The following is a 27,939-nucleotide window of genomic DNA, read 5'->3' on the forward strand; positions in this document are numbered from 1 at the left end:
CCTCCAAGAGACTCTAGCTGACTCACTTTTCATCGGTGCTTCCAGACACTAATTCTGGTGTGCCAGAAGTACACAGCAGTTACTACTCTATTGCTCTCTCATACTCCACCCTTCCTACCCAATCAGGACTTCTGTCCATCGGTGTCCTGTTTTATATTTTGTTTGCAATCTCCTGAGGGCAAAGATTGTACTTCAGCTCCATCCAGTTTTTGATTCCAAGCACTTTGAGAACACAGTTTGTTATTAATAATAACAACAATAAAGTACCAACCACTGTATGAATAGAATTAAATTAATTTAATGTCTGTTCTAGCAAGGAAGAGAGAGCACAGTCAAACAGCAGACACTTTGTTACTGTAGTCTGTATCTGAGCATACTTAAAGTCTTTTCACAGTGAATACTGCAAGAAGTTCCATTTATTTCAGCATTAATCACTGTGAACAAAAGTGAAAGAATTTGGCCCCTACTAATGAAAGCCAGCAGTGCTCTGCTGTTGGCAAAGTGCAGAGCAATCCTTTCCCAGAGATTCAGAAAGCTAAAATGAAGGATGAACATATATGTACCAATCTCTTGATAAACCAGAAAACAGGGAAACTAATTTATAATTTATTCTTGCTAAAGCTAACTTAAAACTATGATAATTTGTATATGTAAATAAAAAACAAGGAGAGAGTGCCAGGGCACAAGCTAGAACATTTTGTCCTCATTCAGTGATTCTTATTTTTCTCTATCCAAAATATTTGTTTGTTTACTTAGATGTCAAAGAGGACACCTACTCATATGCCCTTGGTGCTTTTTACATAACTTCAACCACAGAATTAGTATGAAATTCACTGGAGTCTGCTGTTAGGAAAACAAGCAATGGAAAACCTCAAATCTTTTCTTCCCTTCCAGTGGTAACTCAGATTTACAACATCCCAACATCCCAATTCAGACCATTTAAGCTGTGATAGAAAACAAATTCCAGAGCTCTAGGACCCCCAAAGACATAAAGAGCACTGTCAAAGTTATAAATATTACTTGATGTGTTTATATCTAGGCTGTCTGAGCTACTATTTGAAACTACAAAAGCACAGCAACACCATTTTGAGCATAGTAAATTTCAAGAAGCTGCATTACAGTCAGCTCCTGAAGAATGAGATAAATTATAAAATTTGGCATTGCACTGATTAGCATCAAACTGCATCATTGATCTTGTAGATCCTGTTATTTCCTCTTTTGCTTTAGTATTACTTTCTAAGGAATACTAGGGTAAGGAGCCTGTGTCCTCTAAACAGCACATAGTAGCCAAGGCTGCACTCTTCCCACATTTTCCTCCACAAGACATATCCTGTTTTGTTCTTCTACAAGTAGGCAAATATTATGAGATTAGATTAAACTGACAAAAAATCCTGACTCGTGATACTTAAAGACAAGAGGATGGAAAGAAAATGTACTTTTATCATAGTCTTTCAGTAGTTTACAAATGGCAAACCAATGTGTAGTCATGTTTGTCTTTCTTTGGTCAGAGTCTCTTCTTACCAGTGCACTGGAGTGTGTGCATTTACTTTACTAGGACCACATCAGGTTTCATAATGGAATCTGTAACAAATTAAAAGCTCACTGCTAATTAGAGGCCAGAATACTATGCAGTGTAAATTAACTTGGTGTTTAATTGCCATGGTGATTGGAAGGAACTATAAATTGCTAAATATATAATTAGTGTATCAGACTTCTGTGCCACAATGGCACCAGAGCATGGGTGTAGCTAGTTTAGACTTTCCCCCACCATTTTACATGCCTGCAAGATTTAAAGACAGCACTTTTATCTGCCAATATTCTGTTATCAATGAGCAAATATAATAGTTCTGCTTCTTTTAAGGCAGCTGGGAACCTCCTCCTTTCTCTTCATCATATACAGTGGTTTCATTGCAATTACTCTGAAAAGGACCATTTTGGTAAGACTAGTATCAAGCAGGAAAACTGCATATTCTGTGGAAAATGTGCTTTCCTTTTCTTTCCCCCAGAAATGTTAGCCATCTTGTGCTGGATGTCAGAATGTTTCAAGGAGGAAACATGAGTACTGATCAGCTTAACCAACATATGCAAAATGTGTGAGACCAGAATTTTACCATCTTGTCAGGTTTTCTAACTTTCTAAAAGGAAATGAAGCATGTTTGACCTATGAATGATTCCTAACACGTACCATCCTTCAAGCAAATTCTGCAGAATAGCTTTTATTGTAACTGTGACTATGAGGTGTAATACATCAAAAATACTCGTGATGGTAATTAGACTTCTGAACAGCTGACTATGATTAAAAGCATAAAATAGGAATAGGCCTGTTGCTGCATGAGATGTGTTCTCATTACCCAATAGCACTGTTTTGTTTGGGGAGAAAACTACAATATCTGATCTTGCCTCTGGATTTAGTTTTCTACAATAAAGTACCTGAAATCAGTAAGATTTTTGTCAGTGCCTGCCATAGAATTTGGTCTAGGCTTGCCAGTTCAGTTCTGTTGCTGATTATGAAATACAGCCATATCACTGCAGTTTATCTTAGTTACTTGTGGTGAGATAACATGGGATAGTAGCAGTTGCTACTATCTAGTCACTAATTAGCTGCTTTCAGTAAACCTGGAAGTCTAGGGATACTTTTGATAAAGCAAGGTCTTAAAAAATGCTACAGAAGGGAAGATAATATCTTTTGTTCTATTGCTACATTCTGGCCATCGCAGACAGCAGCCAAAGAAAGGGATATCTATCTTCTAGACAGTCAGGACACGCTAAGTTGGTGCATCCAAGTGTGGCTGCCAGAAGAGCGCTACTGAAGGTTGCAGGACTGGCTGATATGGGCTGGTGTTTGTGGGTGGTGACACAGCAGTACGACACGAAACCTTCAAAACTGAGTTTATTATTTCACCTTTAGACTGTGTGTCATGGCTCATCTTTATAGAGCAGCTGAGTACAGTATCAGGAATTAATTTCTCATCTGCCTAGTTCATAACAGATAAAAGCCTGTGGCAGTAAACAGGCATACTAGGTCTTGTGTAGCAGTAATGGCTGTGTTGGTGAGAGATTAAATAAAGAGAGGCATAGGTCAGAGGCAGATTTACTGGGCAGAGGAGCTGATTGTAGGAGCCATAATCCTCTCTTCTCCCATTAACATCAGCAGGTGTTTGCTCTGGGTCATGGGATGTGGGGGTATTTACATAATTATGCTGTCTCCCTTCCAGATTTTGAATGCATCCATCCCTGGAAGGCATCCCTTTTCTCAAAAGTGTTTGTCCAGTCATTTGGAGGACATTGGAATTGCAGGCAGAGGAGTGACATACAACATCTGCACAAGTTCTGGACAAGCACATCGTCTCCACTATATCAGCTAAAGTAGAATAGTTTAAGATGAACCTTTTTAGATGAACCTTTCAAGAACAGGGAAAAAGAAAAACAAATTCACACCTCAAAGTAAGCAGAAGACATTATTAAAACAGTGGTAAAATGGAATACATCTGTCTGCTTTTAGCTTCTGACATTGCAGTTAAAGTTTAAATCTAAACAAGATGGCAATATTGATAATGTTTAACATGGCTGGCCATGCAGCTCTTTCATTATAGGGCACTCGCTTGCAGGAACATCAGCCTCTGCTTTGCATCACATCATCACAAATACTCTGCCAAAAGAGCAAGCTGTAAGTGATTGTGACTAAACGAAATGAAGCCACTGTTGTCCTTCTCAGCTGTCAGGCTCTCTGCTGGAGGAACATCCAGGAAAGGGAAGGGAAGGGGACACTGTTAAAAAAGTATTTCCCAGAGCACAGAAGAAGCAGAGACACAAAATGGTTTTCCTAAATGGGAAAAAGGCCCTGCTATTACTTTCTGGCTACCCTACGGATGAATAAATCAGGATTCATGTTAGTCTCTAAAATGTGCAAAAAGTGTCTGCCAGGGTTTAATTTTGAAACCTTTTCAAAAGCTCAAGAGCTTGTAAGAGCGTAAGTCATGCAGGGGGAAGGAGGTGGGGAGTAAGTGGGTGGAATGCAGAGAAAGTGGGAAAGAAACGGGAGAGGCTGTGTTGCAAGGACAATGGCTTGATCTTGGGTGGAGAGTTGATGAACCTAGGCCTCTGGGAAAAAAAACCCCGAATTTTCTTTCCACAAAAGTTGAGGCATGGGTGAAGCACCTATTACAGCCTCCTGGGGAAAAGTCAGCCCTTTGCCAGCCAGGTTTTCTGTCACCTCGTGGCGGGTGACCTCTCCCCGGAGCAGCGGACGCCGGCCGCTCGCAGCGCCGGGGCGGCAAGGCTGGGGTGGCGGCGGGCAGCTCCCGGTCGCTGTCCAGGGAGCGCGGAGGCGGCAGCGGGAGCTGACAGCAGGGCAGCCGCGGGGGCTTGGCCGGACAGTTCCCAAATAAGGGCCACGGGCACAAGCGGGCTGACGGAATTTGGGCGCGGGGTCCCGGGCCGTCGGTGGTGCCTGAGCCCGAGGGGCGCAGGGTGCCGGTCAGGGCAGGAGCCGGGCCGGAGCCCGGAGCACCTTCCCCGCCCCGCGGGGGCCGCGGCGCGGGGGAGGGAAGGAGGGCGGAGAGCGGCGGGCGCGGGACGGGTGCTGAGGAAGGAGGCAGTGAGGCTGGCGGCGGGAGCTCTGCCCGGGGCCGGGGCGGGCGGCGCTCAGGTGAAGGAAGGGCCGCTCGCCCGGGGCGGCGGTGACGCGGCTGCGGCGCGGCGGGGCTGCCCCGCGGCCCCATGTGGCCGCCGCCGCCCGTCCCCGGCGAGGAGAGCGGCCGCGGGCGCTGAGCGGGGCTGCCCGGGGCGGCATGCGGAGCCGCCGAGGATGAGCAGCCAGCGCCGCCCGGCCAAGGCGCAGCTCCGGAGGTCGCTGAGCGAGCAGCTGCGGGACTCCACCGCCAAAGCCTGGGACTTGCTGTGGAGGAATGTCCGGGAGCGGCGGCTCGCAGGTCAGTCCCCGCCGCGCCGCGGCCGCCGCTACCTGCCCGCGGCCGCCCGAGGGGACGCCCCGGGGGACGTCCCGGCGCGGAGGAGTCCCGCTGCAGGGCACGTCCGGGGGGCACCATCTCCGCTGCCGGAGCGGGGAGAACCCGCGGCTTCGGCCCGGCGGGACGGCGAGCTCCCGGCAGCGGCCGGGCGGGTCGGGCTGCGGGCAGCGGCCGGGCGAGGCAGGTCGCAGCCCCAGCCCCTGCAGGCGGCACCTGCCGGGCGCTCACACCGCAGTCGGGCTCGGGGCTAAGCCTCCCCGTCGGTCCCTGTCAGAGGCACCTTCTGAGCGTCTCTGAAATGAAGAGGGTTGGCTTTGCCTCCGAGAAGCAGGCTCACTTGCTTCTCTGATCAGTGTTCTAAGTCTAACCAACCAGGCTGGTTCCTCATAAGGTTTGCATGTGAGAAGTACCACAAGTCCCAAAGAAAAATGGTCTGTTTCATTTAAGGTGCTTCAGGTCACCTACCTGCTCTGGAAAACCATCCTCCTGCAGCTTTTCCATCCCCAGGTGGGGACCAGAAGGGCACAGAGCAGGGCAGATGCTCCAGGAGGTCGGGTCTCAGAGCACTGCTATTGCAGCAGCACAGTCACTTTATGCACATAAGCATACATCCACTGTGTATTCGTAAAATACTCTGTGAATTAGAAGATCTAGAGGGTACATGCAAGCACAAGTTAGAGTTATTATACTAGAAAACAATACATCAAGATTTATGAGCAGGATCATGTATAATGAAGTCTAATTTATAAAGATGGATTCCTCTGTCACATCTTACAGTATTGTTAGGAGTTTGGTGACCTTGCCTAGGGCACTGTGACATGCTGGTATTGTATAATACAGAGGTAAATGATGCAGGTTTTCAGACTGTGTCTACAGCACATTAGTTCTTATGTACATACAATTAAAGTAATAGATAAAAATTGCATAGTAGTTGTTTTTTTTTTAATTAATTTAAACTGGGTAGCCTCAGTAATGAATTACTAAAACTACTAATTTTGTAGTATTATGGTTAACCAAAATACTAAACTTTTAATGTTTTCATTTACTTTTAATTCCCTTGTTCCTATATTGCTAGCAGATGCCAGCAGACATTCAGCAAGGATACTGTTGGCTATTTTTTTTTTCTTTTTTGGTCAAAGACAACTATTGCTTGATTGAGCAAAGAACCTGGGCAGGTTGCCATGATACTGTAGCCAACTTCTTAAAGCAACTGGGTATTAAAATTGACGGAGTCAAAACTTTTTATTTAAGGTGGATAGAATACTAATGTCCTGGGTTTATGCATTGCCACAATTTAAGTCTATGCCACTATTCATAATACTCTGATGAGATGCTGTTGTACTTGTCCTTTAATTCAATTACTTATCTGACGACATAATGAAATGTGTACAAATATCTGTTGATGCCAGATATGTTCTCTTGTTCTGATGCTTTTCTGTCTCTGGCATTTTTGTCCTTGTCTTTATATTTTTTTGTTGTGCTGACCTGCATAGCTGCAGTGTATATTCCTTGGCCTCTTCTTCCAGCTTCCAGGTGGGAAATTTAAGCTGATTTAAATGTGTCAACTATTTGCTGGCTAACAAACAGTTGTCAAAAAAAAGTTGTCAAAAGCTACAGCTTCTTCTCCATTACAATAGAACTGATCCCAACCAGGTAGATAATTCTACAAGTTCCTTCTTTTTCCTCAAAGTTGGCATTGTAGCTCAACTCTGATTGGCAGTCAGAGCAACAGTGTAGCTGGCAACTGATGTTCAAGAGCAATGCTAAAAATGATATGCAGTTTTAATCATTAGTGTGCTGTCATATTCCAACTATCAAGCCAAATAAAAATTTGTGATTAAATCCTCGTCACAATGACGGCTTTGCAGGCACTTACATAGGTATTGTTTTGGTTTGCTTTAGTCTTTTATCTATTTGTTAAGGATCAGGACACCAGTTGCCCAAGAGAGACCTATAAAGAAAGCAAGCACATTTTTGTAATTAATAAAAATGTTATAATTGTTAGGGTTGGATGAGGTGTTGGGAACTCTCTGGTGTAGTCTCTAGCTCATAGCAGGATCAGCACTGGGAGCAGAGCAGGTTACTCAGGGCTTTCCCCAGTGCTCCTTGGGAAGAGTTTCTGCCCTGATGTCCAGGCTGGAGGAGAGGACAGCAGGACACTTTGGGCAGCAGGGATGTGAGTTGGAGAAAGAAGCTGAATCCTGGCTAGAGCAAGGAGAGAGCTGAACTTTGACCCAGCTGCTCCCAAAGAGGCAGAGAGCATGACTGGGTTGCTGTGGAAAGTAGGTTGTGCATAAAGAGACTGCGACAGTGTGCTCCTTCCTTCCTTCCCTCACTCTTAACAGCAGAGGTGATGAGCAGCAGCCTGGCTTCAGGCACGCTCCTGGACAGGGCTGCTCCATACTGTGTCTTATTCAGGACAGATCCATGGTGCCCAGCAGCTCTTAGTCACTTTTTCTGATTCACTGACTGGGATTTGTTTTTCAAACAATGGGTGTACCCTCTACAGTGCCAAAAATTGCACCCTTAGGGGTTTTTTTGCGCTTTTTGTAATTTTTGCCAAGGTATTTTACACTGTTTCCACTATGCTTATGCTTTAATTTGGAATTCACAAACTGAATGGGAAATGTACGAGAATTTTAACTCCCTGTGGGGACCTATTCGCCTGAAAAGTTATGTAAAATACTTTTGGTTTAATGTAATCCTGAACTGCTTTGCCATTACTGAAAACCATTGTTTAAGGAATTTGACTTAGGTGTTTAACAGATCCTCCAATAGTGATCACCTAAGGTAATTCTAAGATCCCTGCTCAAATAATGATCAGCTCTTAGAGTAAAACACAAGAAGTTGCAGTTCTTACATTCCTTGTATGTAAGGGGAATGTGCCACCTTCTATCTGTCATTCTTTCACTTACTATACACTAAATAAATTTAAAATTTAGTGTTCAAATTCAGTACTTTTAAATCAGGAAACACCAGAGGTAAGGAGCCCAGTTACTGTATTGCACAGCCCCCCTCGGAGGGTAGGATTGTCATTACTGACATGATCACCTCACCCTTTTTGTTGCTCAGAATTTTTTGGCCTCATTTACTGCACAAAGTGATGATCCCCATTGCTGAATCTTAGAGCCTTCTGTACCGCAGCTTTCTGAAATACTGGACTAAGCACAGAATTACAAATTCCCTCAGGTCTTCATGAGCCTGGTGCTTGCATATGTCATACCATTAATGTTTCAATTGTTTCTAGAAGCTGCAAGGTTACATTGTTCCCATTTTACAGATAGAAGCAAGAGGTGAAGTGAGGCCGAACCCCAGGATTATCAACTCTTGAGAGTTAGAACTTGAATTATCTACTTTACTATTCAAATTATGATTCTCAGTAACTGCTATTGCACAACATTTTGAGCAAATCAGCATTTGGGGTCTAACTGTACTGCACCCAGGGAATGAATAGCTTACAGTTTCTGGTGGTCTGGTCAGATTTTGTTTCAAGTGACTTGGTGTAAAACAGAGAAGAATGGAAGGTGCTCTGCCACAGAGGCAACATTTGCTTGTCATAATCTCAGAAATCTGGGTTTTTTTCTGTCTCCCACCTACAAGAGCTTCAGCAGGGCTGATACGTGACCATACCCCATCATCAGATGGGATCCTTGGAAGCTGCATGTGCAGATGAAGATGAAACTTTGTTTTACTACCTAGTGGAAAGAGGGCTGAGTAAGAATTTAGCAGGTGATTTCAATTCTGAGACTTACTAAAGTTTGCAAAATGAATTTTGTCACCCTAGCATTCTTCTGATAAGAGAAAGCTTTGCCTCTAGTTTCCGAAGTTCAGCTTTTAGCTGTTATTTAGTGATCTACACAGATTGCTGTCAGGATTTCTCCTGTGTAAGGCTGCCTCCACTGTGTCTGTGGCATAGATGCACCCTCAGTCTTTTTGACAAATCTCTTCTCACCTGAGCTTCACAGTCCTTTGTATGTTCTGTGTTCTCTAAGAGATTAAATCCCTACTTGATCTCCTCTAGCAATTCTGGTACAAAATTTCTCTTATCTATCCATTGACATCCTCTCTACTGCCTGCTGTGACAGCCCTACCAGACAGGGCACCCTTGAGCACTGCTCATACTCAGCTACAGAGCTCTCCAGAAGCAGCTGCCTGGGGTGGTTTGGGGGACCAATTTCAGACACTCCCACTCTTTTTTTTGGCTTGGCCGTGCTTTGGGTAAAAGGAATTTGGGATCAAATTTTCCACCACACCTCCAGTGGTTTTGCTCAGACTGACACTTCAAACTGTTTTAACTTGTCCAATTTTGGGCAGATTTTTCAGGCACCAGTTTAGCAACTGACTCTTGAACTTCCCCTGTGAGGTTGAAGGGTTTTCTTACAAAGGATGAAGCACTTAATGTCTCTAATAAAGTAGAATGAAAATGTGAGGTTGGACAGCATACCATGGACTAATATTTTCTTAGAAATTGATTACCTGAAGCTCCAAATCCGAAACAGGAATGAGGCAGGCTTGTGAGTAAAAGAAAATATCTAACAAGTCTAAAGAAGCCAAAATTAAGACCTTTAAATGTAAAGCTTTAGAAGTCCTACTCTTAGGTGTGCTTAATTGTTGAGGATCACCTTGTAAGCTGATTAGCAGCTACAAGTGTCTCTTCAAATGTGACTGAAATGCATTTATATCAGAGATTAAACTGAACATTATCTGATGTAGGTAGAAAATGAAGAATAATTTGTCCAGCAGAAAGTAACTTCAGCACGTGGCAAAGATGACAAGGTAACGCATCTGCTCATCTCAAAAGTAATTTGTGGTTGGTTTGTGGGTTATTGTGGTTTTACTGGGTGCAAATGAATAAGCCTAAGTTTGCAATTGCTCCTCGGACAGCCTGGTGCTCCTTGGCACCTGCTGATCTGTTGATCTTGGGGAATACAGAAGTGAAAAGTGGGTTTTTAAAAAACTAGTTGTCACAACCAGAACTGTGTGAATTTTAGCACAGTTTTCTGTCACGCCAGTATAGAGACAAGAGCAGCTATGTTTCTGCAGCTTCTGAATTAAAGAACCATTGAATCTATAGCTTTCTCATAGTTTTCCGTTTTCATTTAAAAAGAAACATTTTCAAGGATCTGTTTTTGAAGTTTTTACTCTGCAAAGCTGAAGTTTATTTTGGGGTGAAGTCACTGGAAACCCCAAAGAAAATATGTGTACCAGGCTCCCAGGTCCTCTGAGAACCCCCGAGCAAAAGCAGGTGTTCCAGTATGGGACTAACATTGAGTCTGCTGCATCTTGGTATTATTACATTACTGAAATTTATTCTCAGTTAAGACCTTTGTGCAAATGTAGCAGTTTCATCTACTCTAAAGCCACTAATGAAATTAGTGGATATTTTTTTTTGTAAAATAATTTCACAAGATCAGTTTTCATTAAGGAATGTGGGAGATGCATGTGTGAAAAATGTGGTATTTGGTGGGCATACTTTTATGTTCTATTTTAAAATCATGCACAAAACATTTTTAGAAAGCAAAGTAGAGATGTTGCTGTCTGTGTCCCCACCAGTGCACTGGAGAGTACAAGATACTGATTCTCATGTATGTTGATAAGATGTATATGTGTAAATTCCTCCCTAACCCAGCCCCATCAATGGGAAAAGACTGTCCTTTGTCAAGGAGAAAAGTTATGAAAGACATTCTTTATTCATGATGGAGTGCTTTAGGGAAGAAAGAGGGTGACTTATGAGTGATTCATTTGGCCAGGCATGCCAGGAAATTTTCTTCTCTCAGTCCTAAAGAAAATGCTGTAGCCAAAAAAGTAGTCATTGATCTCATAAATTAATTTAATTGTACCCTACATTCTCTATTAATGTGAGGAGGGGTTTTAGATTAGTTTAATTAAACTATGAAGAGGCTTTTCTTTGCACCTATGTTTTATGGATTATATCGGTATCCTGTAAGTTCCATCTCCTTCCCCAGGCACTCCTTGAAGGCCAGTGGTTTGAGTCTGGAAAGGGGGCAGTGGTGGCAAAATACCACCATTGTTAGTTCTGCTGCTGCCAGGCTCTCATGACCCTCAGCAACAAGAAGTTAATTCCAGAAGTACAATTACAAAAATACCAATATGCTTGACCTGCCAAGTATTTCTGTTTCAGCATGAGACTGTAATGGGAGGGTGTTGGAGGACTCCCCACTGTCTCAAAGTCCAGAGAAAGATGTATTTTTCTCATACCCATTCCTGTGGTTCTGCTGCAATTTGCCATGTAAGGTTTGAAGTGATCATGGTGGCAACATCATTCATCTTCTGGTTTTACACTTAATACATAGATTTTGTATTTGAATGGGTACTGCTTCCATCAGAGAGAGTTGTATCAGGGATTACTTTCATAAAATAAATTTAAATTTGATTACTTAATTTCCTGGCAGTAAGAGATAGAAATCTCAGCTGATAAAATGGGGAATCAGTGCTGGCAATAGAACTGAAAACCATTTGACTCAGTCAGTTTCTATTTGATAGCTTTAAAAAATGTTCTTGACAGATCTCCCTCTTCCTGGAGCTTGTCTGTTCACAGATTTCAGTGACACATTAATCTTTAGAAAATACGCTTCTTTTTCCTAGAGAGTTATGATGTCAGTCCTTTTTGTAGTACAGTTTTTTGTTTGGTTTGAGTTTGTTTGGTTTGGGTTTTGATTTGTTTTTGTTGTTTGGTTGGTTGGTTTTTTTCTATTGGCTTTCTGTGGTTTCTTGAGCATTCACAAGGTTCTTTCAGTTCTCAGTAAAGATATATTTTTCTTTTTTTCTCTGCACATATACATGGCCTCAGCTCATTCCACCTGCAGATGCTTCTATGTGACAAGAAGAAGGCTGATACCTTGTCAGTTCTCTACATTGTGACTTTATGGAGTATTCCTGTAAACATTGTACTTATCTTGCTGTCTGTAGACCAAATATTGGAAGCAATTCATAGTACTATTTTTACAGAAGCAGTAAATATAACATAATACTGTTTAAGTTCCTGTACATTTAAACAGATGCATTTTTTGGTGCTCATATTTTTCTAAGATATATAGGAGCTTATATAGACTGATAAAAATACTTAATGCATTTGTCTGACATTAAACAGTGATGATACTTTTCCATTCCAAGATTGCTTCTTTATATCAGTCATGGGATATTAAATAATGTATCTTCTCAGTTATTTCCTACTAGGTATTTTTGTATTTATTCACATGACTGTAATCCTATAGGCTGCTTCCATATCCCCATGCAAGTGACTTTATTTATAATAATAACTATGCCAGAACATTTATATGGAACATTTATATCCACAATAAACTTTCAGCTGCTTAGTGAACATCAATAGTCTGTTGGTGGCTGGCCAGCAAATTCCAAAATGTGAAATTTCTGGACTCAGGAAGGCACTGGAGACTAGACTCCCATTCTTCTGCTTTCCCAGCTACAGTAGGATGTCATGTTTAGTTCCAGGAATCATGAAGTCCCAATTCTGAATTTTGTCTTTTTACTTTTTGCTTTAATGAAAAAAATCCTTCAAAATGTCTGATATTGTTATATTTCTAGGGATTCCGAGAACTTAGATGACTTAACAATTTGATTTTGTACAATACTTGCCAGGCATTGGCCTTGTTTCACAGCTGTGCTTTGACCCACATTTATCTTGTTATATTTTGTACTTCTTGGATGTCTTGAGAGAAGTTCTGTATTGCTCTTCCTTATTTCTTTGGGTTTTCTGTCATACAATGGCCAAATCTTGTGCTGCTATATAAGTCCTTTAAAAATCATTTCCCTGAGTAAAAATTAATTGAGAAAACCAGCTTTACTTGTACTTAAGCACATTTACATAGCAAATTTGAAAAGAAAATGTGAATTTCAGAGTCTGAAAAGTAAAAAAAAAATTAATTTTGTAAAATGTAAGTTTCAAGCTAACCTCATGATTTTAAAGAAGTGATGCCTATCTTGTGATTCTTGAAAATTTGAGTTTGGGATTATTTTCAATTAATTAAGAATTTGTGCTATTTTCCTTTTATTATTACAGACCTAAAAATATGACAGTGTAGAGGATTCCTTGACTGACATTAGAGCATTCACAAGAGGAATGCATTTCTGTAGCTCCTTTGCACATTCTGTTTACAGTTATAAAAGGAAAATATTTTGACAATCAGACCAACCTCGTGCACCTTGTACTGCAAATAAGCAAAGGCTGAATGCACAGAGATATGTGTGCATTTAGTAGCTATGCTCCAAGAAGGGATTGGGAACACCTGGAATCCATGGCACTCGGTTCCATAAAACACCAGGCTTCAACAATCAATTTAATTACTTTACACACCATCCATTTCACGTGAAACACTCTGCCTGTCATTCCAGTAGAGGGCAGTAATTTACATACAGTAATTTACATACAGTAATGTCAATTAGTGTGCGTACCCATCCTGCCTCACTCAGTATTAGACACAGCAGCTGGCTTTATTAAGGCAGTGCAATATTCAAAGGCATCCTCTGTCCTCCAGGATAGAGTGCCACCCAGAAGCCTTAATTCCTAGGCTTTTGCAGCAGGACCACTAGCAATGTAGAACAACATTTATGAGAATGAAAGAATAAGTTGTTTTCAGCTAGCGTGGTGATCAAAACATTCTCTGCTGTATATAATCACCAGAGAGAATTGCATTTCAATGGACCATTTCACAGAGATATGGATTTTTTTATTTGTTGCTGTTGAACAGTAAGTACATAGAAAAGATTTTCTATAAAATCTTTTTTACAGATCCAGCAACATGCTGTAGTACAGTGAAAGAGGAGGCACTGGAACTTATAAGTGTTATTTTTCTTTAAGTTGTAAGAATTTGATTCATAATTTATTTCAAAACACTATGACTTAAAATTTAGAGTTGGCAAAAAGGTGTTTCAACTGTAGGTATTTCTTTAGCAGCAAGATAACTTCATTAACTTCAAAATAGCTTGCCTACTTTTATAAATACTTCACAAATTTTACTTGTCACAGATGTAATATAATGTGGAGTGCTTTGATAAACCAAGGGGTGTTTTCTGGGGAGGACTGGTTTTCCAGGCCATGATGATCCAGAAGGGCACTGAACCTACACAGGTCATTTAATACAGAAGCTCTTTAAAAGACAGACACAAAAGAGGAGTATTGGTTTTGTTATAGAAAGAATTGAAAGGGATATTGCCTCAGAACAGTAGCATAGTTCAAATGTACCTTAGATCATGTGTAGTGCTGTCTGAATTTGAGCAAAAATTAGTTTGAAATGTCATTGTATATGGTCTTCCTGCCATTTATGAAGAAATGTAGGGTAGCTGCATAGGATAAGAGTAACGGAGCTGCATAAGGATAGTTTAAGAGAATAGTGAAAGAGATAAGTCAAAAGCAAAGTTAGAAATGTAACTTCTCTCAGTCAATACAAAAAAAATACACATAGCATTGCATAAAAGGGTTCCTAAAGATTTAGGGACCTCCTGCATTTGTTCATAGCTTGGACTTCTCTAAAGTGTGTTGCACACCTGTGTAAATTTGTGTTGGATTCATTGCGTGAAGGAGTGAGGACTAAGCATTTGTCCCAACCTTTAGATGATTTTGGATGTGCCTCCCATTCCTCTGCCAAATACGCCTGTGTTTTTCCCATCCCTGTCACCTCATCCTGATCTGAAAGGCATACTTTTTCAGGGCTTAAGCAGAAAAATGCTGTAGTAAATTATTTAAGACTGAGTCACTTATGTGTCAGATGACTGCTGAAATGATATGCAAATGGCATCTCATGGTCATGCTCATTTTAAGAGGTGTCTTTAACATAAGTACAGATTTTTATTGAAATAAATCAATTTTACAAGGAGATTTCAGCCATTGGATTTATAGTAAGAAAGAAACTTTTTATTTATTACATTAGAAAGACCACAGCTGGGAATGTACCCATTAATAGACACTAACAGATGGATTCTGACAAGTCTGTGAACTATTCACACTCTTTTTTAGCAAATATTTTGCTACACTCCCAACTTGCAAATGTTACTTCAGAAACAAATATGTAACCATCTATCTCAAGGCACAAAACTAAAGAGTAACATTAAAATATTGCAATTTCATTATGCATATGGTACTCATTTGAAATTTGGGAAGTAGTGTTTAAAAACACTCCCAAAAGATTGCCTTGGTTCAATAAATGTTTCAAAATTAAAAAAAAAAAAAGTCATAGAACCATTTACACTAGAAAATACCTTTAAGAACATCAAGTCCGAGCATTAACCCAGCACTGCCAAGTCCACCACTAAACCATGTCCCTCAGTGCCACCAACACATCTTTTTAATACCTCCATGGTATCCCTTGCTCTGTTTCCCCTCCCTGGACATGCTCCAGCCCCTCAATGTCCTTCTTGTAGTGAGGGACACAGGATTTGCAGTGTGGCCTCACTAGTACAGGGGAACAATCACTGCCCTGGTCCTGCTGGCCACTGGCCTTCTTGGCCACCTGGGCATGTCCTGGATCATGTCAGCTGCTGTCAACCAGCACCCCCAGGTCCTTTTCCACCAAGCAGCTTCCCAGCCACGCTGCCCCCAGCCTGTAGTGCTGCATGGGGTCACTGTGACCCAGGTGTAGGACACTGCACTTCTCCTTGTTGAGACTCAAACAGCTGGCCTCAGCTCTTCGACCTATTATGTCCAGACCCTCTGCAGACCCTCCAGAAGATCAACAATCCCACCCAGCTTGGCCTCACCTGCGAACTGACTGAGGGTGGACTCAATCCCCTTGTTCCCTATATTGTCAATAAAGATATTAAGAAGAATTTGCCCCAGTACTAAGCCCTGGAGAACACCACTGGTGACCAGCCACCAGCTGGATGTAACTCCATTCTCCACCACTCTCTGGGGACAGACATCCGTCCAGTTTTTTATCCAGCAAAGAGTGCACTTTTCTAAGCCATAAGCAGTGTCTCCAGAAGTATGCTGTGGAAAAAGGTTTGAAAGGCTTTACTAAAGTCCAAGTAGACAGCATCCATGGCCTTTCCTCATCTGCTAAGTGGGTCACCTTGTTACAGAAGGAGATCAGGCTGGTCAAGCAGAACCTGCCTTTTATAAACCCATTCTGTCTGGGTCTGATCCCCTGGTTATCCTGCACGTGCCACATGACAGCAGTCAAGATGGTCCGTTCCATGACCTTCCCTGACACTGAGGTCAGGCTGACAGGCCTGTAGTTCCCTGGATCCTCTTCTGACCATTCTGTTAAATGGGTGTCCCATTGACTAACTTCCAGTCAACTGGGACCTGCCCAGTTAGCCAGAGCTGCTGGTAAATGATGGAAAGTAGCTCAGTGAGCACTTCTCCCAGCTCCCTCAGTACTTTTGTGTGGATGCTAATTGATCCCATAGACTTGTGTGCATCTAAGTGGTATAGTAGGTTGCTGACCATTTCCCCTGGGATTATGAAGGCTTTATTCTGCTCCCTGTCCCAGTCTTTCAGCTCAGGGAGCTGAGTATCCCATGAACAACTGTTCTTACTATTTAATACCTGAGGCAAAAAAGGCATTAAGTACTGCAGCCTTTTCCTCATCCTTTGTCACTGTGTTTCTCCCTGCATCCAACAAAAGATAGAGAGGCCAGTATTCTTCAGTGTGTTCATAAACAGCTTGGATACAGAACTTGAAGGTATACTATGTTTTCTGATGATGCTAAACTGGGAGGCGCTGTTGACTTCCCCAAAGGCACAGGGGCCCTGCCAAGATATTTTTATAGAGGGCTGGGCAATCACCAACAATATGAAATTTAATAATGGCACGTGCCAGATTCTTTTGTTTCCAGATGTCTGGTGAGCTGAAGTCCCCCATGAGAACAAGGGCTATTGATTTTGAGACTTTTCTCTGCTGCTTAGAGAATAATTTTTCTGACTCTTCATCCTGTTTGGGTGATCTACAGCAGAGGCCCACTAGGATGTCTGTCTTCTTGGCCTTCCCTCTGATTCTTACCTATGCACACTCAACCCAGTCATCACTGTCATCAAGTTTTGGATAATCAAAACTCTCTAACCTCTCTCTAACAAAGCTATCCCACCACCACTCCTTCCTCATATGTCCTTTCTGAAGAGTCTGTAGCTACTCACCACAGCACTCCAGTTGTTTGAATCATCCGCACATCCCTGTGGTGGCATCTGTCTCATAGTTTTCCTGTTGCACAGTGGCTTCCAGCTGCTCCTGTTGGTTGCCCATGCTGTGGGTATAGGTGAGATACACCTCAGGTGGGCTGTTGACCTCCCATCCTGTCATTAAGCAGAGAAGTTCCTGCACCTGGGCACCCTCCCACAGCTGTGCTCACAGGTGCCGCCCAGTACTGGCAGCTGCTCCTGCCAGCGCTGTCTGGGCAGCTGTGCCAGCTGTGCCAGCCATGCCGGGTGTGGAGCTCAGCGAGGCAGTGGCTTTCTGCCAGGTGGGTCCCACTGCTCCCTGGCCGGGCTGGCACTGCCTCACACCCTTCCTGCACACTGCAGTGCCACACCCTGCTCATCAGTGCTCCCTAAGGGCTTATTTTTTATTTGTGGCCCTCAGCCTGCTGCTGTCATGCTAGGTGTGGGTTCTGGAGGCTTAAGGTTCTTCCTTTCAGTTACATTGAGTTAAATCCTTCGCTCATGCCCCAGTCACAGGGGATAGGGTGTTTGTATAGATGTGATGAAGTGAGGATATTCAGCAAAGGCCAGCACCATTTCCATTTGTGGAAGTCACTATCTGAAAGAAGGTAAATGTTCATTTTCAGAATAGTTCACTAAACAAAGTAGCAGAAATTAATTATATAGTATATAACTCAGCTGCTAGAGGACTTGGTAATTAAAGAAAAATGATGGGTGTTAGCCTGCTGGGTAACAGTATAACTAGTGACTCAAATCATGTACTTGCAAGTAAAACCAATGTGTAGCACACACTTCTCTTCAATTGTTAGACTTTAATTTGTACATTTAAACTTTTATTCAGTATCACTTTATTTCTGATATCATAGGAGGGTAAAAATGACAATTAATTCCTCTTTTCTGCATTATTTTTTACTTCATTTACTTTTACCATATCTTCTCTTTACTTTTCTCAGTTGAGAATTTTCAAGCACCATGACAACATTGAGCCCACCAGCTTCTTTTGAATAAATTGGGAAATTGTATTACCAAAAAGACACAGTGAAAATTCAGAATGTCAGTGCTGACCCTTAATGTGCATAACCAAACATACATACATACATTGAGCCTCTATGTGAATTTCTGCCACATGGTGAGGTGTTTGGGACTTGCCCAGTTTGTTTCCTGGGAAGAAAGTTTTGCAGCTGCATTATCAGCTAAAGACTTCGATCATTTGTTTTCCTGCCTGTCACTTTGAGGAGAATAAAGAACTTCTCTAAAATCAACAGAAACCCTGCATTCTGATGTAAGGATGGCTTGACCCACTCATCATCCCAACTTGACCTATTCCATCATTCCAGAACATAAAGAAGCATTTGTCCACAGAGAATCAGAAACACATAGTTTTATATCAGTTAGGCAGATAAGTATTTTTGTAATTACATTTGCAGTCGCTGCCTATCCCTAGCAGCTCCAAGTGCTTTTGTTTCAGAACAAAACTGATAATTTGATTATGGTCTGATTTCAGCAGAGCACTTAAATGCAGTATAAATTTAAATTATTAAATATTCAAATCATGTGGACTAGTCTGTTTTGTTATATTTAACTTCTAAACCAATAGTAGTTTATTCTAAAAAAGTTTATCTATTTAATCAGTATGGTTGGATATATGAGTTCATCAGAAAGAGGAAGGTACCAGAACATCCATATTTCCAACATGTAATAAAACAGAAGATACTATACCTAATCTGATTCAAATAGAGGACAAATAAATTTCAGAATCTAGGCTAGACAAGACAACACCAAATAAAATTGACTCTGAAACATCTGGTTTGTTTTATACAAAACCATAAACATGCGTAGTTACTAAACAACCTAAGCTGTTTCTTTGGAAGGCACCCTAAAAAACAAGGACAGCAGGACAAATGTTTACAAAGCCAAGGCATATACATTAATTGTGGCATGGCAGCATTTTAAAGAAATTATCACATTCATAGGGATTATAAAACAGCTGGGATGAATTGTAGGTAGGAATTGATTTAAATCTCTGGATTTTAGGTCACAATAGAGGCTGTAACACAGGGCACTCACTTGCTCTTGTACTCCTTTGTGTTGCTTTCTCTTAAGGGAGGGCCATGACTTGTAGAGAGCTGGAACCATTATCTCTTATTTTATGGAATGCATCGGTGCAGTCATTAGGGATCTTCAAACTGGGAAGTTTATTGCTATGACAGATCGGGCAACATATGGAAGGAAGTAAGATGTTCTCCAGAGACAGATTAAGTTTTTGCCAAGGCATTTTACTGAAATTTTGGAAAATAAACAGGTCATTAATTGACTCCAGATTTAGCTACTGCAAATGGTGCAAAGATGCTGCAAACCAGATGCTTTCCCCTATTTGTTTTTACAACCCTTTCTATTTATAGATGGCCTTATTTGATGACTTATTTCTTTAATAGAGGGCATTGTTTTACACCGGAAGCCTCATCTCAGTTTTGCCAGTAGATGCCTAACTAAAACATACATGTTCACACAATTGCAGGGATGAAACACTCAACAATAACATAAGTAGGAAATAATGAGTAAAAAGAAGTTAACATTTAATTCTTCCCTGGGTTTCTTAGCACATAACAGTTTTCAGCCATTCTCTATGCAGACCCTGCTAGTGAAATAATAGAGGCAAAGACTCCTAGCCCAAGGACAGCATCCTTAGACTCGTCTTGCCAATGAAGGTGTGAATACAATCCATGTTGGCATTTCTTTGGCTTCCCAAGTTGTGTGACACAGCCACTAATGTACCTGCCAGTCCTGTAGTATCATAGCTTCAACCTGAACTCCAGATTGAGGTTGAATCCCAAAATGGGAATGTAGCAGCCAAGTCAACTAAGCGGTGTCAACTTACAGAAATACTCGAGAAAAGAAATATTCATTCCTTTTCCACTTAGGCTTCTTTTAGTCTTCAGAATGCAAGCTATATTTTATGCTATGTCCACACAATTTTGATTCATGTTATAAATAACATACTGAGTGAAAAGCATCTGCCCTGACTTGAAAGCAGTGAGTCTAGTGGGGATGCCTTCTGAAAGGATTGAGCTAGTTACACCAGGTCCTTTACAGTCAAGACAGAAATAGGTACCTCTGAAAGCCAGACCTGTCATCCTGAAATAGATGTGTGAGACAAGGGGAATGAATTGCCCTACGGTGGTGCTTATTTCTTGCCATAATCCTAGCCAAGTGACAGCACCAAAGACCTGCTTGCAGTGACAGACTGGGAAAAGTCATCTCTTCAGCTGCCACCTAAGTGCCTTTGATATGGAAATCAGTGAGCCACTAGCAGTGCAGAAGTTTAATTTTAGAGATTGCTGCTCATAACATCTCTGGCTTCATTCTAAGGTACCTCAAGTCAGCAAAGCAAGAGATGGAGCTGATGAGGCACCTGAGACTTCAGTGGCACTTGTATATGCACTTAAAGGAACATGTTCTGACAGTAACCTGCCAGTGTACCTGAGCCTTGCATAAATGTATTTCTTCATTTCCAGTTTATTCTGGGGAGTCAGATTGTGAATTACACATCTTTATAAGACATTCTGAATTCATTGTAATAAAAGCTGCATGATTTTACTTGTGACCCCTAATAGTCTTAGCTAAGCAACAGGGGCAGCAGCCATACAGAATTCAAAATGCGTGTTCTAAAGTGCATTCTGAAATTAACTTTTCAACCTAGTAGGTAATTATTTCATTTATGAATATTTATTTTGCTGTGTCCTCAGTCAGCACAAAAGTCCATCACGCTTAGGTATCATGTTTTTCAAAACAGCTTCTAGTGAATGACTAGGAAAGAGTATAACAACCTGGTATGACCATGTTTGTTGTATGGCCGCTTAGCTTCCAGGTTTCAGTAAATAGTTCTTTGTTGATGTGGTTAACAGGACTGCCAATTAGGAGCAAAGTAAACGGGAGGTTTGTGATGTGACTGTGCACTTCCTAGATGAGCTACACCTAAGCTTGTGAAACACACTGTTTCCCGTTTGAAATGTTCTGCAGACCTGTAATCCCTCACATCACAATTGCTATTTTAAAAAGTTATTTTTATGTCATTCCCAGGTGTCATGGTCAGAGTTGCCTCTGTGTAACTAGTCTGAGCAAAGTGAAGTGCCACTAGTCTGAGCAAAGTGGGAACATATTTTATTTTTAAAGCAATACAGGCTTGCTAGTGGCTTGAAAGCAAAACATTCAGAACTCCATTTGGTTTTAATTTATCATCCAACCTATTATGTTTGGTAACATATTAGAAACCAGTGAGTATATTATTTGTCATAAGCTCTCCAGGACATAAAAGGAGAAAAAATAAAGACTGAAATATGCAAATCTCTGCTTCATTCTTTTGCAATCCGAGAGTACATGCAAAGTCCTTTAATGTCACTTCCGGACTCAGCTACAAATGTGCAAATCCTGAGCACTTAGAGGGTATACAGTGAATTTTGGCTTGGAGCAAAAGAACTCCATGACAGACACATGGTCTGGAAACTTCCTTCCGGACCCACTTTTGCCTTAATTTCATGTTCTTATAGCTAAGAACAGCACTCGCCTGTCAAAATCTGATAGAGCAAGAGGCAAAAAAAATTGGCAAACATAAACAGGACAAACCTTCTTCATGGTCAGGTGCAATTTCAGTTTTGCAATATTTTGTTGCCCAACTTGAGATACTTCAAAGAGGTCTTATGTCCAGACTGAGGAAACCAACCTTCCCAAAAAGTCAGAGCTTTTCAAGTGTCAAGGAAAACAGACCCAAGATGAGTAGTTCCTTTTGAAGATTTTGGCCAAGGAATTTTTCCAGTAAAACTACATTCCATAAACATGGAGCAACACCTTAAGTAGACAACAACAAATGAGGAACACTGTGAGACTGATTTGAAACAGAGCTGTATATTCAGACAGTGGGACAGGGAGAAAGCCTGTGAGAAGGATGCGATAGGATGCCAGGATAAACATGAGAGCAGACAGCAATATTTTCATCACTCTTTAATTGAGAGAGTAAAAAGAAATTCATAGCTGGAATGGAACTTATCAACCAACTCTCTTGGTGTGCCTATTTCGAACAGAAGGGGAACCAACAGAGGAAGAGTCTTGGTAAGTGGCTGCTGAAGGAGGGTGTGCAAGGGAGTGTGTGAACTGGGGCAGAAAGGAAGTACACCTGTATTGGGGACTGGAGGAAAAGGAAGGAATGTTTGCTGGAAAATAGTTCATCTTCCCTGCAGTGCTGAAGGTTCTAGACTTTTTCTGGCCCTTCCTGTACACTGGAAGCATTCTCCAAAGGCAGGCTAAGGAGAAAGAGAGCTGCAGGCAGCCTGCCCTTTTTCAGAAGGAGCAGCATGGTGGCTCAAAAGGGAGCTCCAGAAAGCCCTTTCTTCTCTACTGCTCCTGCTACTTGGTAAGTTTCCACTCTGTTAAAAAAAACAACCACCTGCAGCATTATCCAGTGAGACACATCAGCTCCATGGTGTGTATTTAACACAGGGCAAAATGTGAGTGAAAAGAAGTATGCAAGAAATATGGAGTCTAAAATGAAATGCTTATATTATGCATAGAGCAATTGGTTGCTAGAAGACAGAAAATCCTGTCCAGGGACTTGTCCACTTCATAAATATCAATATTGTAAACTGTCCCACTATTGTTTTATTGTGGAAGCTCTGCCTGGAATTATTCTGAGGATTTGTTTGGGCTTTTTATCATTTTGTTTATTTAAGAAAATACATATATGTAACTTATACTCCTAAATTTTATGATAGGAAGAAAGAAATAATTTGGGATTAAAAGCTATAGGCATCATTCTTTCTGCTCCAAACAGATGGGGCTATACAGAACACTTGCTGTGGATTGTGCTAAATTTTAGCTTTGAGTAAGGAATAAGTGATCCATGCATGTCTCATATTCTCTCAGCTTCTTTATTTGTGAGGTTGCTAATCAGACACCAGTAGAGCTGATATTATGCAGCCAGATAAGTGTGCAGGTGTGTTGGTCACACTTGCTGTGAGGTGGTGGCTCAGCCTGAAGGCTGGGACAGTGACCAGATTCTCTGCTCATCCAGGGTGGTTTTTGTACTGGGCCTTTGTTCTGGCTCTGGTGATGGGAAGAAAATGTCATGTGCACCCTGTTCTGCAGGGCATGGACAGGCCCATACCCAGACATCATGGGGACAGACCTCAGCTCTGTGCTGTATTCACTGCCCCCACTCACCCTCGCAGCAACAGCACAGAATTGCCATGTGTCAGGCCAGATGTCCCCACTCTGCACCAGGGACAGTGGCTGCCATGAGGCTTAATTCAGTTTGCTTCATTAGGTTACCAGCCTCTGCAAAGGACATCTCTCTCCAGGAACAGTTGCCACCCCACCGTAACCTGAACTTCCCCCATGCATTAGCAAAAGCCCCATCTTTCCTGGGTCAGGAACCAGACAAGGGATGGCTTTGCTGTACCTAGTGGCTGTCCTGGTGGTCATGGCCTGGGGACTGTAGAATAAATAAGGAGGAATTCCAACTGTCAGTGAACAAAATACTTTATATGTATCCTACAGGCTACTTCCCTGAGTACAAGGCAGCAGTCCAGCCCTAGAGTCCAGACTCAGCTTATTGGTTAGTGCACACTGCTCTGCAGAGCCACATGTACAACCCTACATCCTTGTTACACAGAACTGATAAGATCTGATAACATGCATTTAATAATACATTGGGAAATCTCTGGCCATCTGTAGGCTTAGGCAATAGGTGTCTCATCTTAAAGAATCCACTACAAGTGTAAGACCATTTTAAGGGGTTTTTATTTTCTCTTTAGCTCATGCAGTTGCAGTAGATTTTAGTCTGCCTCTAGTGGACTGATATTGCTTGTAAGGAAAATTAATCTTCCTACAAAATTGTATTTCTCTTTTTTTACACACAGGTACCAAAATAGGTAAGAAAGGCAAATATTACTGTTATCAGTCAGGAAACTGGTGTACAGAGATAGGTTATACAACTTCCCTGAAATCTTCCAGCAAGCCACTGCCAGCTAGTCCTGTGCTCTAACCATCGTGTCTGTCTGCCTTACTGGGCCATAGATTGAAATCATGCAACAAGTATTCATTGATTTCAAGGAGCCTGGAGAATTTCATGTTCCCAGACAACAGTCCCCTGCTGCTGTATTTGAAATAGTGTTGCCAAGAATTATTCTGTTCTGCCACGTTGCTTTTTAAAAACTTTTACGAAATCTGACTTTGGCATTGGTTCTCTAGCATGGAGAGAGGGAAAATCTTCTGTCAAAACCAGATCAAAACTTGATTATTTCATCTCTTGCCCATTTGATCATGATAATACTGGAGTGCTTTTGAAATAAAATAAATAGCAAAGCCCTTACCTGAAGTCTGCAAAGGCTCAGTTAGGTATGTTTGTCTGTGACTGAGTGACAGCAGCAGTAGGGCTGTGTGGGGATTTACAATGTATTTGGATAACTACAAGGAACTAAGTTTATCTAAACACTTCCTTATGTTATCAGTGTGTTATCCAAACACTTTGTTAGTGAGACTGTGAGATTAGGGTGTGTGTAAGCCCACCACTACTTAAATATATTTACAGAGCTCCTGTGGGTTTAGTTTTAGGAACTTGTGTATAGATTCAGCATATGGAGTTGCACTAAGGGTATGGAAACTACTTTTAGCTCATTTCTGCCATAATATTCTCCAAATACTTTAGCAGATGTCTGCCACCTGAAATGTCTCCTCTTTTGAACTCTATTACCCAACTGTTGTGTTTCTTTCTGAATTTACTGTTGAGAGCCACTCAACACTCTTTAGGGACTTTACATAGTGTGGGATGCTCACTATTCCTGGCTTGTGAAGAGTTCAGCTAAGCCAAATAGAGTCTCTATTCATATGCTGGTGTGGTTTGACTGAGGAAAAATGTTTAAAAACTGAACAAGAGTGAGACCATAATGCCTAAATTAGCAGTCAGGCACTGGATGAAACAACTGACCCCTTCCAATGATCTTACCAACCATCCAGGGGCTCTGGTCTCTTCTAAGCCCTTGGGAGAGCAGAAGGGACAGAGAGGTCGCATCCTCTGAGCCTGACTTTGTGGCCAACAGACCAGCAGCTTGCACTTCACCAGCAAATGTTGACAGGAGGGCACGGAGAGGCTGTGCCCAGGGAAATACTGTAATTCCACAGGCTGCAGCCACAGACCACAGGAGCAGTTATTTTGATGCATTTCTGCACTAGCAGTGCTCTTAGGAGCCCACATTTACATAGGCTGTGGGGTGGTACATCTGATTAGCTCAGGTGAGAACACAGACTGGCCACTCCTGCTCAGAACAGCCCCAGTGGGGTGGCCACAGGTCAGACCAACACAAATGGCCACCAGTATCATGGCCAGTTGGCCAGTGGGCCGATGCAGCTATTTTTGGAAAAATAGAATGCTTGGATAGGTATAGAGTGATTTTGTACTTGTTGTGTATCCCACCTGCATTCACAGGTTTAAGGAGGTCCTGAGCCACAAGCTGAAATTTTGTGCTTAATGGCCCTTGCTGAATATTTCTTCCAGGAATTTTATCCTTTTTTGAGTTCTGCCAACTTCTGGCAACCACAGTATCGTCTAACAATGATTTCCAGGGGTCAGCTATACATATATGGAGAATTATTTATGTTCATTCATTTTGACCCTACTCCCACTTACTGTTCCCAACTTTATCCACTGTGAGAAAAGACCTCACAATTGCCAAATGGTGAGCAGACATTTGTAACAGCATATTTTGTTGGTCTGCACTCAAATGCTTTTCCAAAAAATTTTAAAATCCACTTTGCTGTTTTTTTGTTCCTACTGAGAACTTGTAATCGATTTTCATAAACCTATGCAAGACCTGTTTCCATAGAGATAACAGCCCCATTAAATCTCATCACTGTGTACTGTGTTATCTTTAGGGTGTTTGTGGTCCCATATATTTATCAGCCTTCAAAAGCTTAAATTTTAAGGCCTTCTCAGTCAATCTAGTAGTAAACACCTTCAGTGTTTACAACCAATTTCTCGTTTGACTGACAGACTAATTTGGTATCATCATTATATTTTGCCAACTGATTATTCAGTCCCATTGTAAAACCTATGTATGGATAGTGGACAAAACAGATTCCAACACTAATGTCTGCGTGAATCCTCTGGGAACCTAATCCCATTGTGAACATAGATTATTTATTACTACTTTTGTTTCCTGTCTTTACACTGTCATTAAACCACAAGTCGCCTTTTCCTTTTTATCTATGATAGCTGAGGTTCTTTATGATTGCTTGGTAGAGGATCTTGGAGGAGCCTTTATCAAATCAGTTACTATTAATTTTGCTTATTTAGCATCCTGAGCACCTCTACAGGAGAACTGATGAGATGAATCACACTTTCTTGCCTTGACCCTCATCTTCCTGGTTTTTTGCATGTGTTCTTATTTCCATAAGTTTGCCTGGGTGGGTGGTCAGACAATCACCTCCCTGCCATCATTTTGCTCCCTAAATGTACTACTGTTGTACTCCTGCACATAATTTCTAATATTCTGCTTTTGGGCTGTGGCCAGGATGTTCTTGTAATCAGGAGGTATTTTATGTAGCAGTACTATCCACTGAACAGGCGGGTTTTAAAATGCAAATGGATTGTCCTCTGATGCTGGAACAGGGACACTGGAAGAAAAGGATATGATATACTATTCAGAAGCCTCATCTCCTGGTTTGAAGTTTAACTTCAAGGGTGCGTGTAAGCCTGTCTCTCATGCATAAGAAGCCCTGTGTAGCAGTGTTCATTTTTAAAACTCACTATCAGACAGTTGACACGGCAGCTGACTTTCTTTCAGAACACATCAGTATTGGGCTCTCCAGTGAAACAATCCTCTGTTGTAATTCTGTGCGGCTATTAGCCGTCTCCATCTCACTTCCTGGCAATGCAGAAATCTCACATAAACTATTTTCCTTTTGCCCCAGTCTGGTTCTTGGCAGCCCCAGATGAGCTCCAGAGCCTCAGTGCCCCAGCACAGCCTCAGGAAGAAAGTCAAAGTGCCTCTGAGCCAGAGGGGAGCATTTCTGGCTGCTCTAGACTCCCTGCTGTTTCATGCCCTCTATGAAAAATTTGCAGCCTGTAGTAATCCCCTCAAACATGAAATATTTTGCCTAAACAGCAGGCAATGAACTGCTTTTAAAAGTCCCAGTCCCAGAGATAAGATTCAAAACATAGAAAGCAGTAACAGCTTCATCCTAAACATGGCTTTGGGCTCCCCACATGTGAATTTTTTCTCTTCTTGAATTTGAGAAAGGAGAAACTGCCTGTGCTTAGTACATGAGCTGCTGTGCAGGCATCTCTAAAGGCAGAAACAGGCAAGAAATATAAAATGTGTGGATAGGATAGGGATATGTGGATAGGACTTCAGTATCCAGGATATATTGCATATATAAGGTATTGGAGTTAGGCCATAATCCAGCAAACTGAACCATTCTTCTACCCACAGAATTATAGAAGAGAGTCCAGAGATCAGAAAGTTGAAAACACATGCCTGAGTTTTTTCTTCTGTGACTTGAAAACAAGAGTTTCCTGCTTCTTCTAATGACATGTCACTAATGTTAATAACAAATGTGCTCCTCTAGTGGATAGAAGTACTGTTTTGTTCTCATAGAACCAGTACTTTCTAAGGAAGAGAGGCTGTCAAGTTGCCATTATATTTTAGATGTGAAATAACGAGATAAGTGCAACTAACAATAAAAGGGAAATGGGCCACTTCGGGAAGATCGAGTGGCTGATTACTGTGTGAGAACAGCAGGTTCAATCCAAGCCTGGAGAACTCCACACCAGGTACAACATCACAG

The 27,939-nt window shown here is 41.7% G+C and overlaps 1 protein-coding gene across 2 annotated transcripts in view; it reads left to right on the forward strand.

The window, feature by feature from the left end:
- STARD13 (StAR related lipid transfer domain containing 13) overlaps nt 1-27,939 on the forward strand; it is a 286,742-nt gene that overhangs the window by 139,326 nt on the left and 119,477 nt on the right. Inside the window, exon 1 of one of the 2 annotated variants that reach the window (XM_021541945.2) lies at nt 4,741-4,931. The exons of the other annotated variant lie outside the window; for it this stretch is intronic. Within the exon in view, the coding sequence (XP_021397620.2) occupies nt 4,808-4,931 (124 nt within the window). The 5' untranslated portion in view covers nt 4,741-4,807. Of the gene's footprint in view, nt 1-4,740; nt 4,932-27,939 lie in introns of those variants that run through there. 2 annotated transcript variants of the gene reach the window in all.

The sequence above is a fragment of the Lonchura striata genome, chromosome 2, assembly GCF_046129695.1.
Source record: "Lonchura striata isolate bLonStr1 chromosome 2, bLonStr1.mat, whole genome shotgun sequence".
Lineage (NCBI taxonomy): Eukaryota > Metazoa > Chordata > Aves > Passeriformes > Estrildidae > Lonchura > Lonchura striata.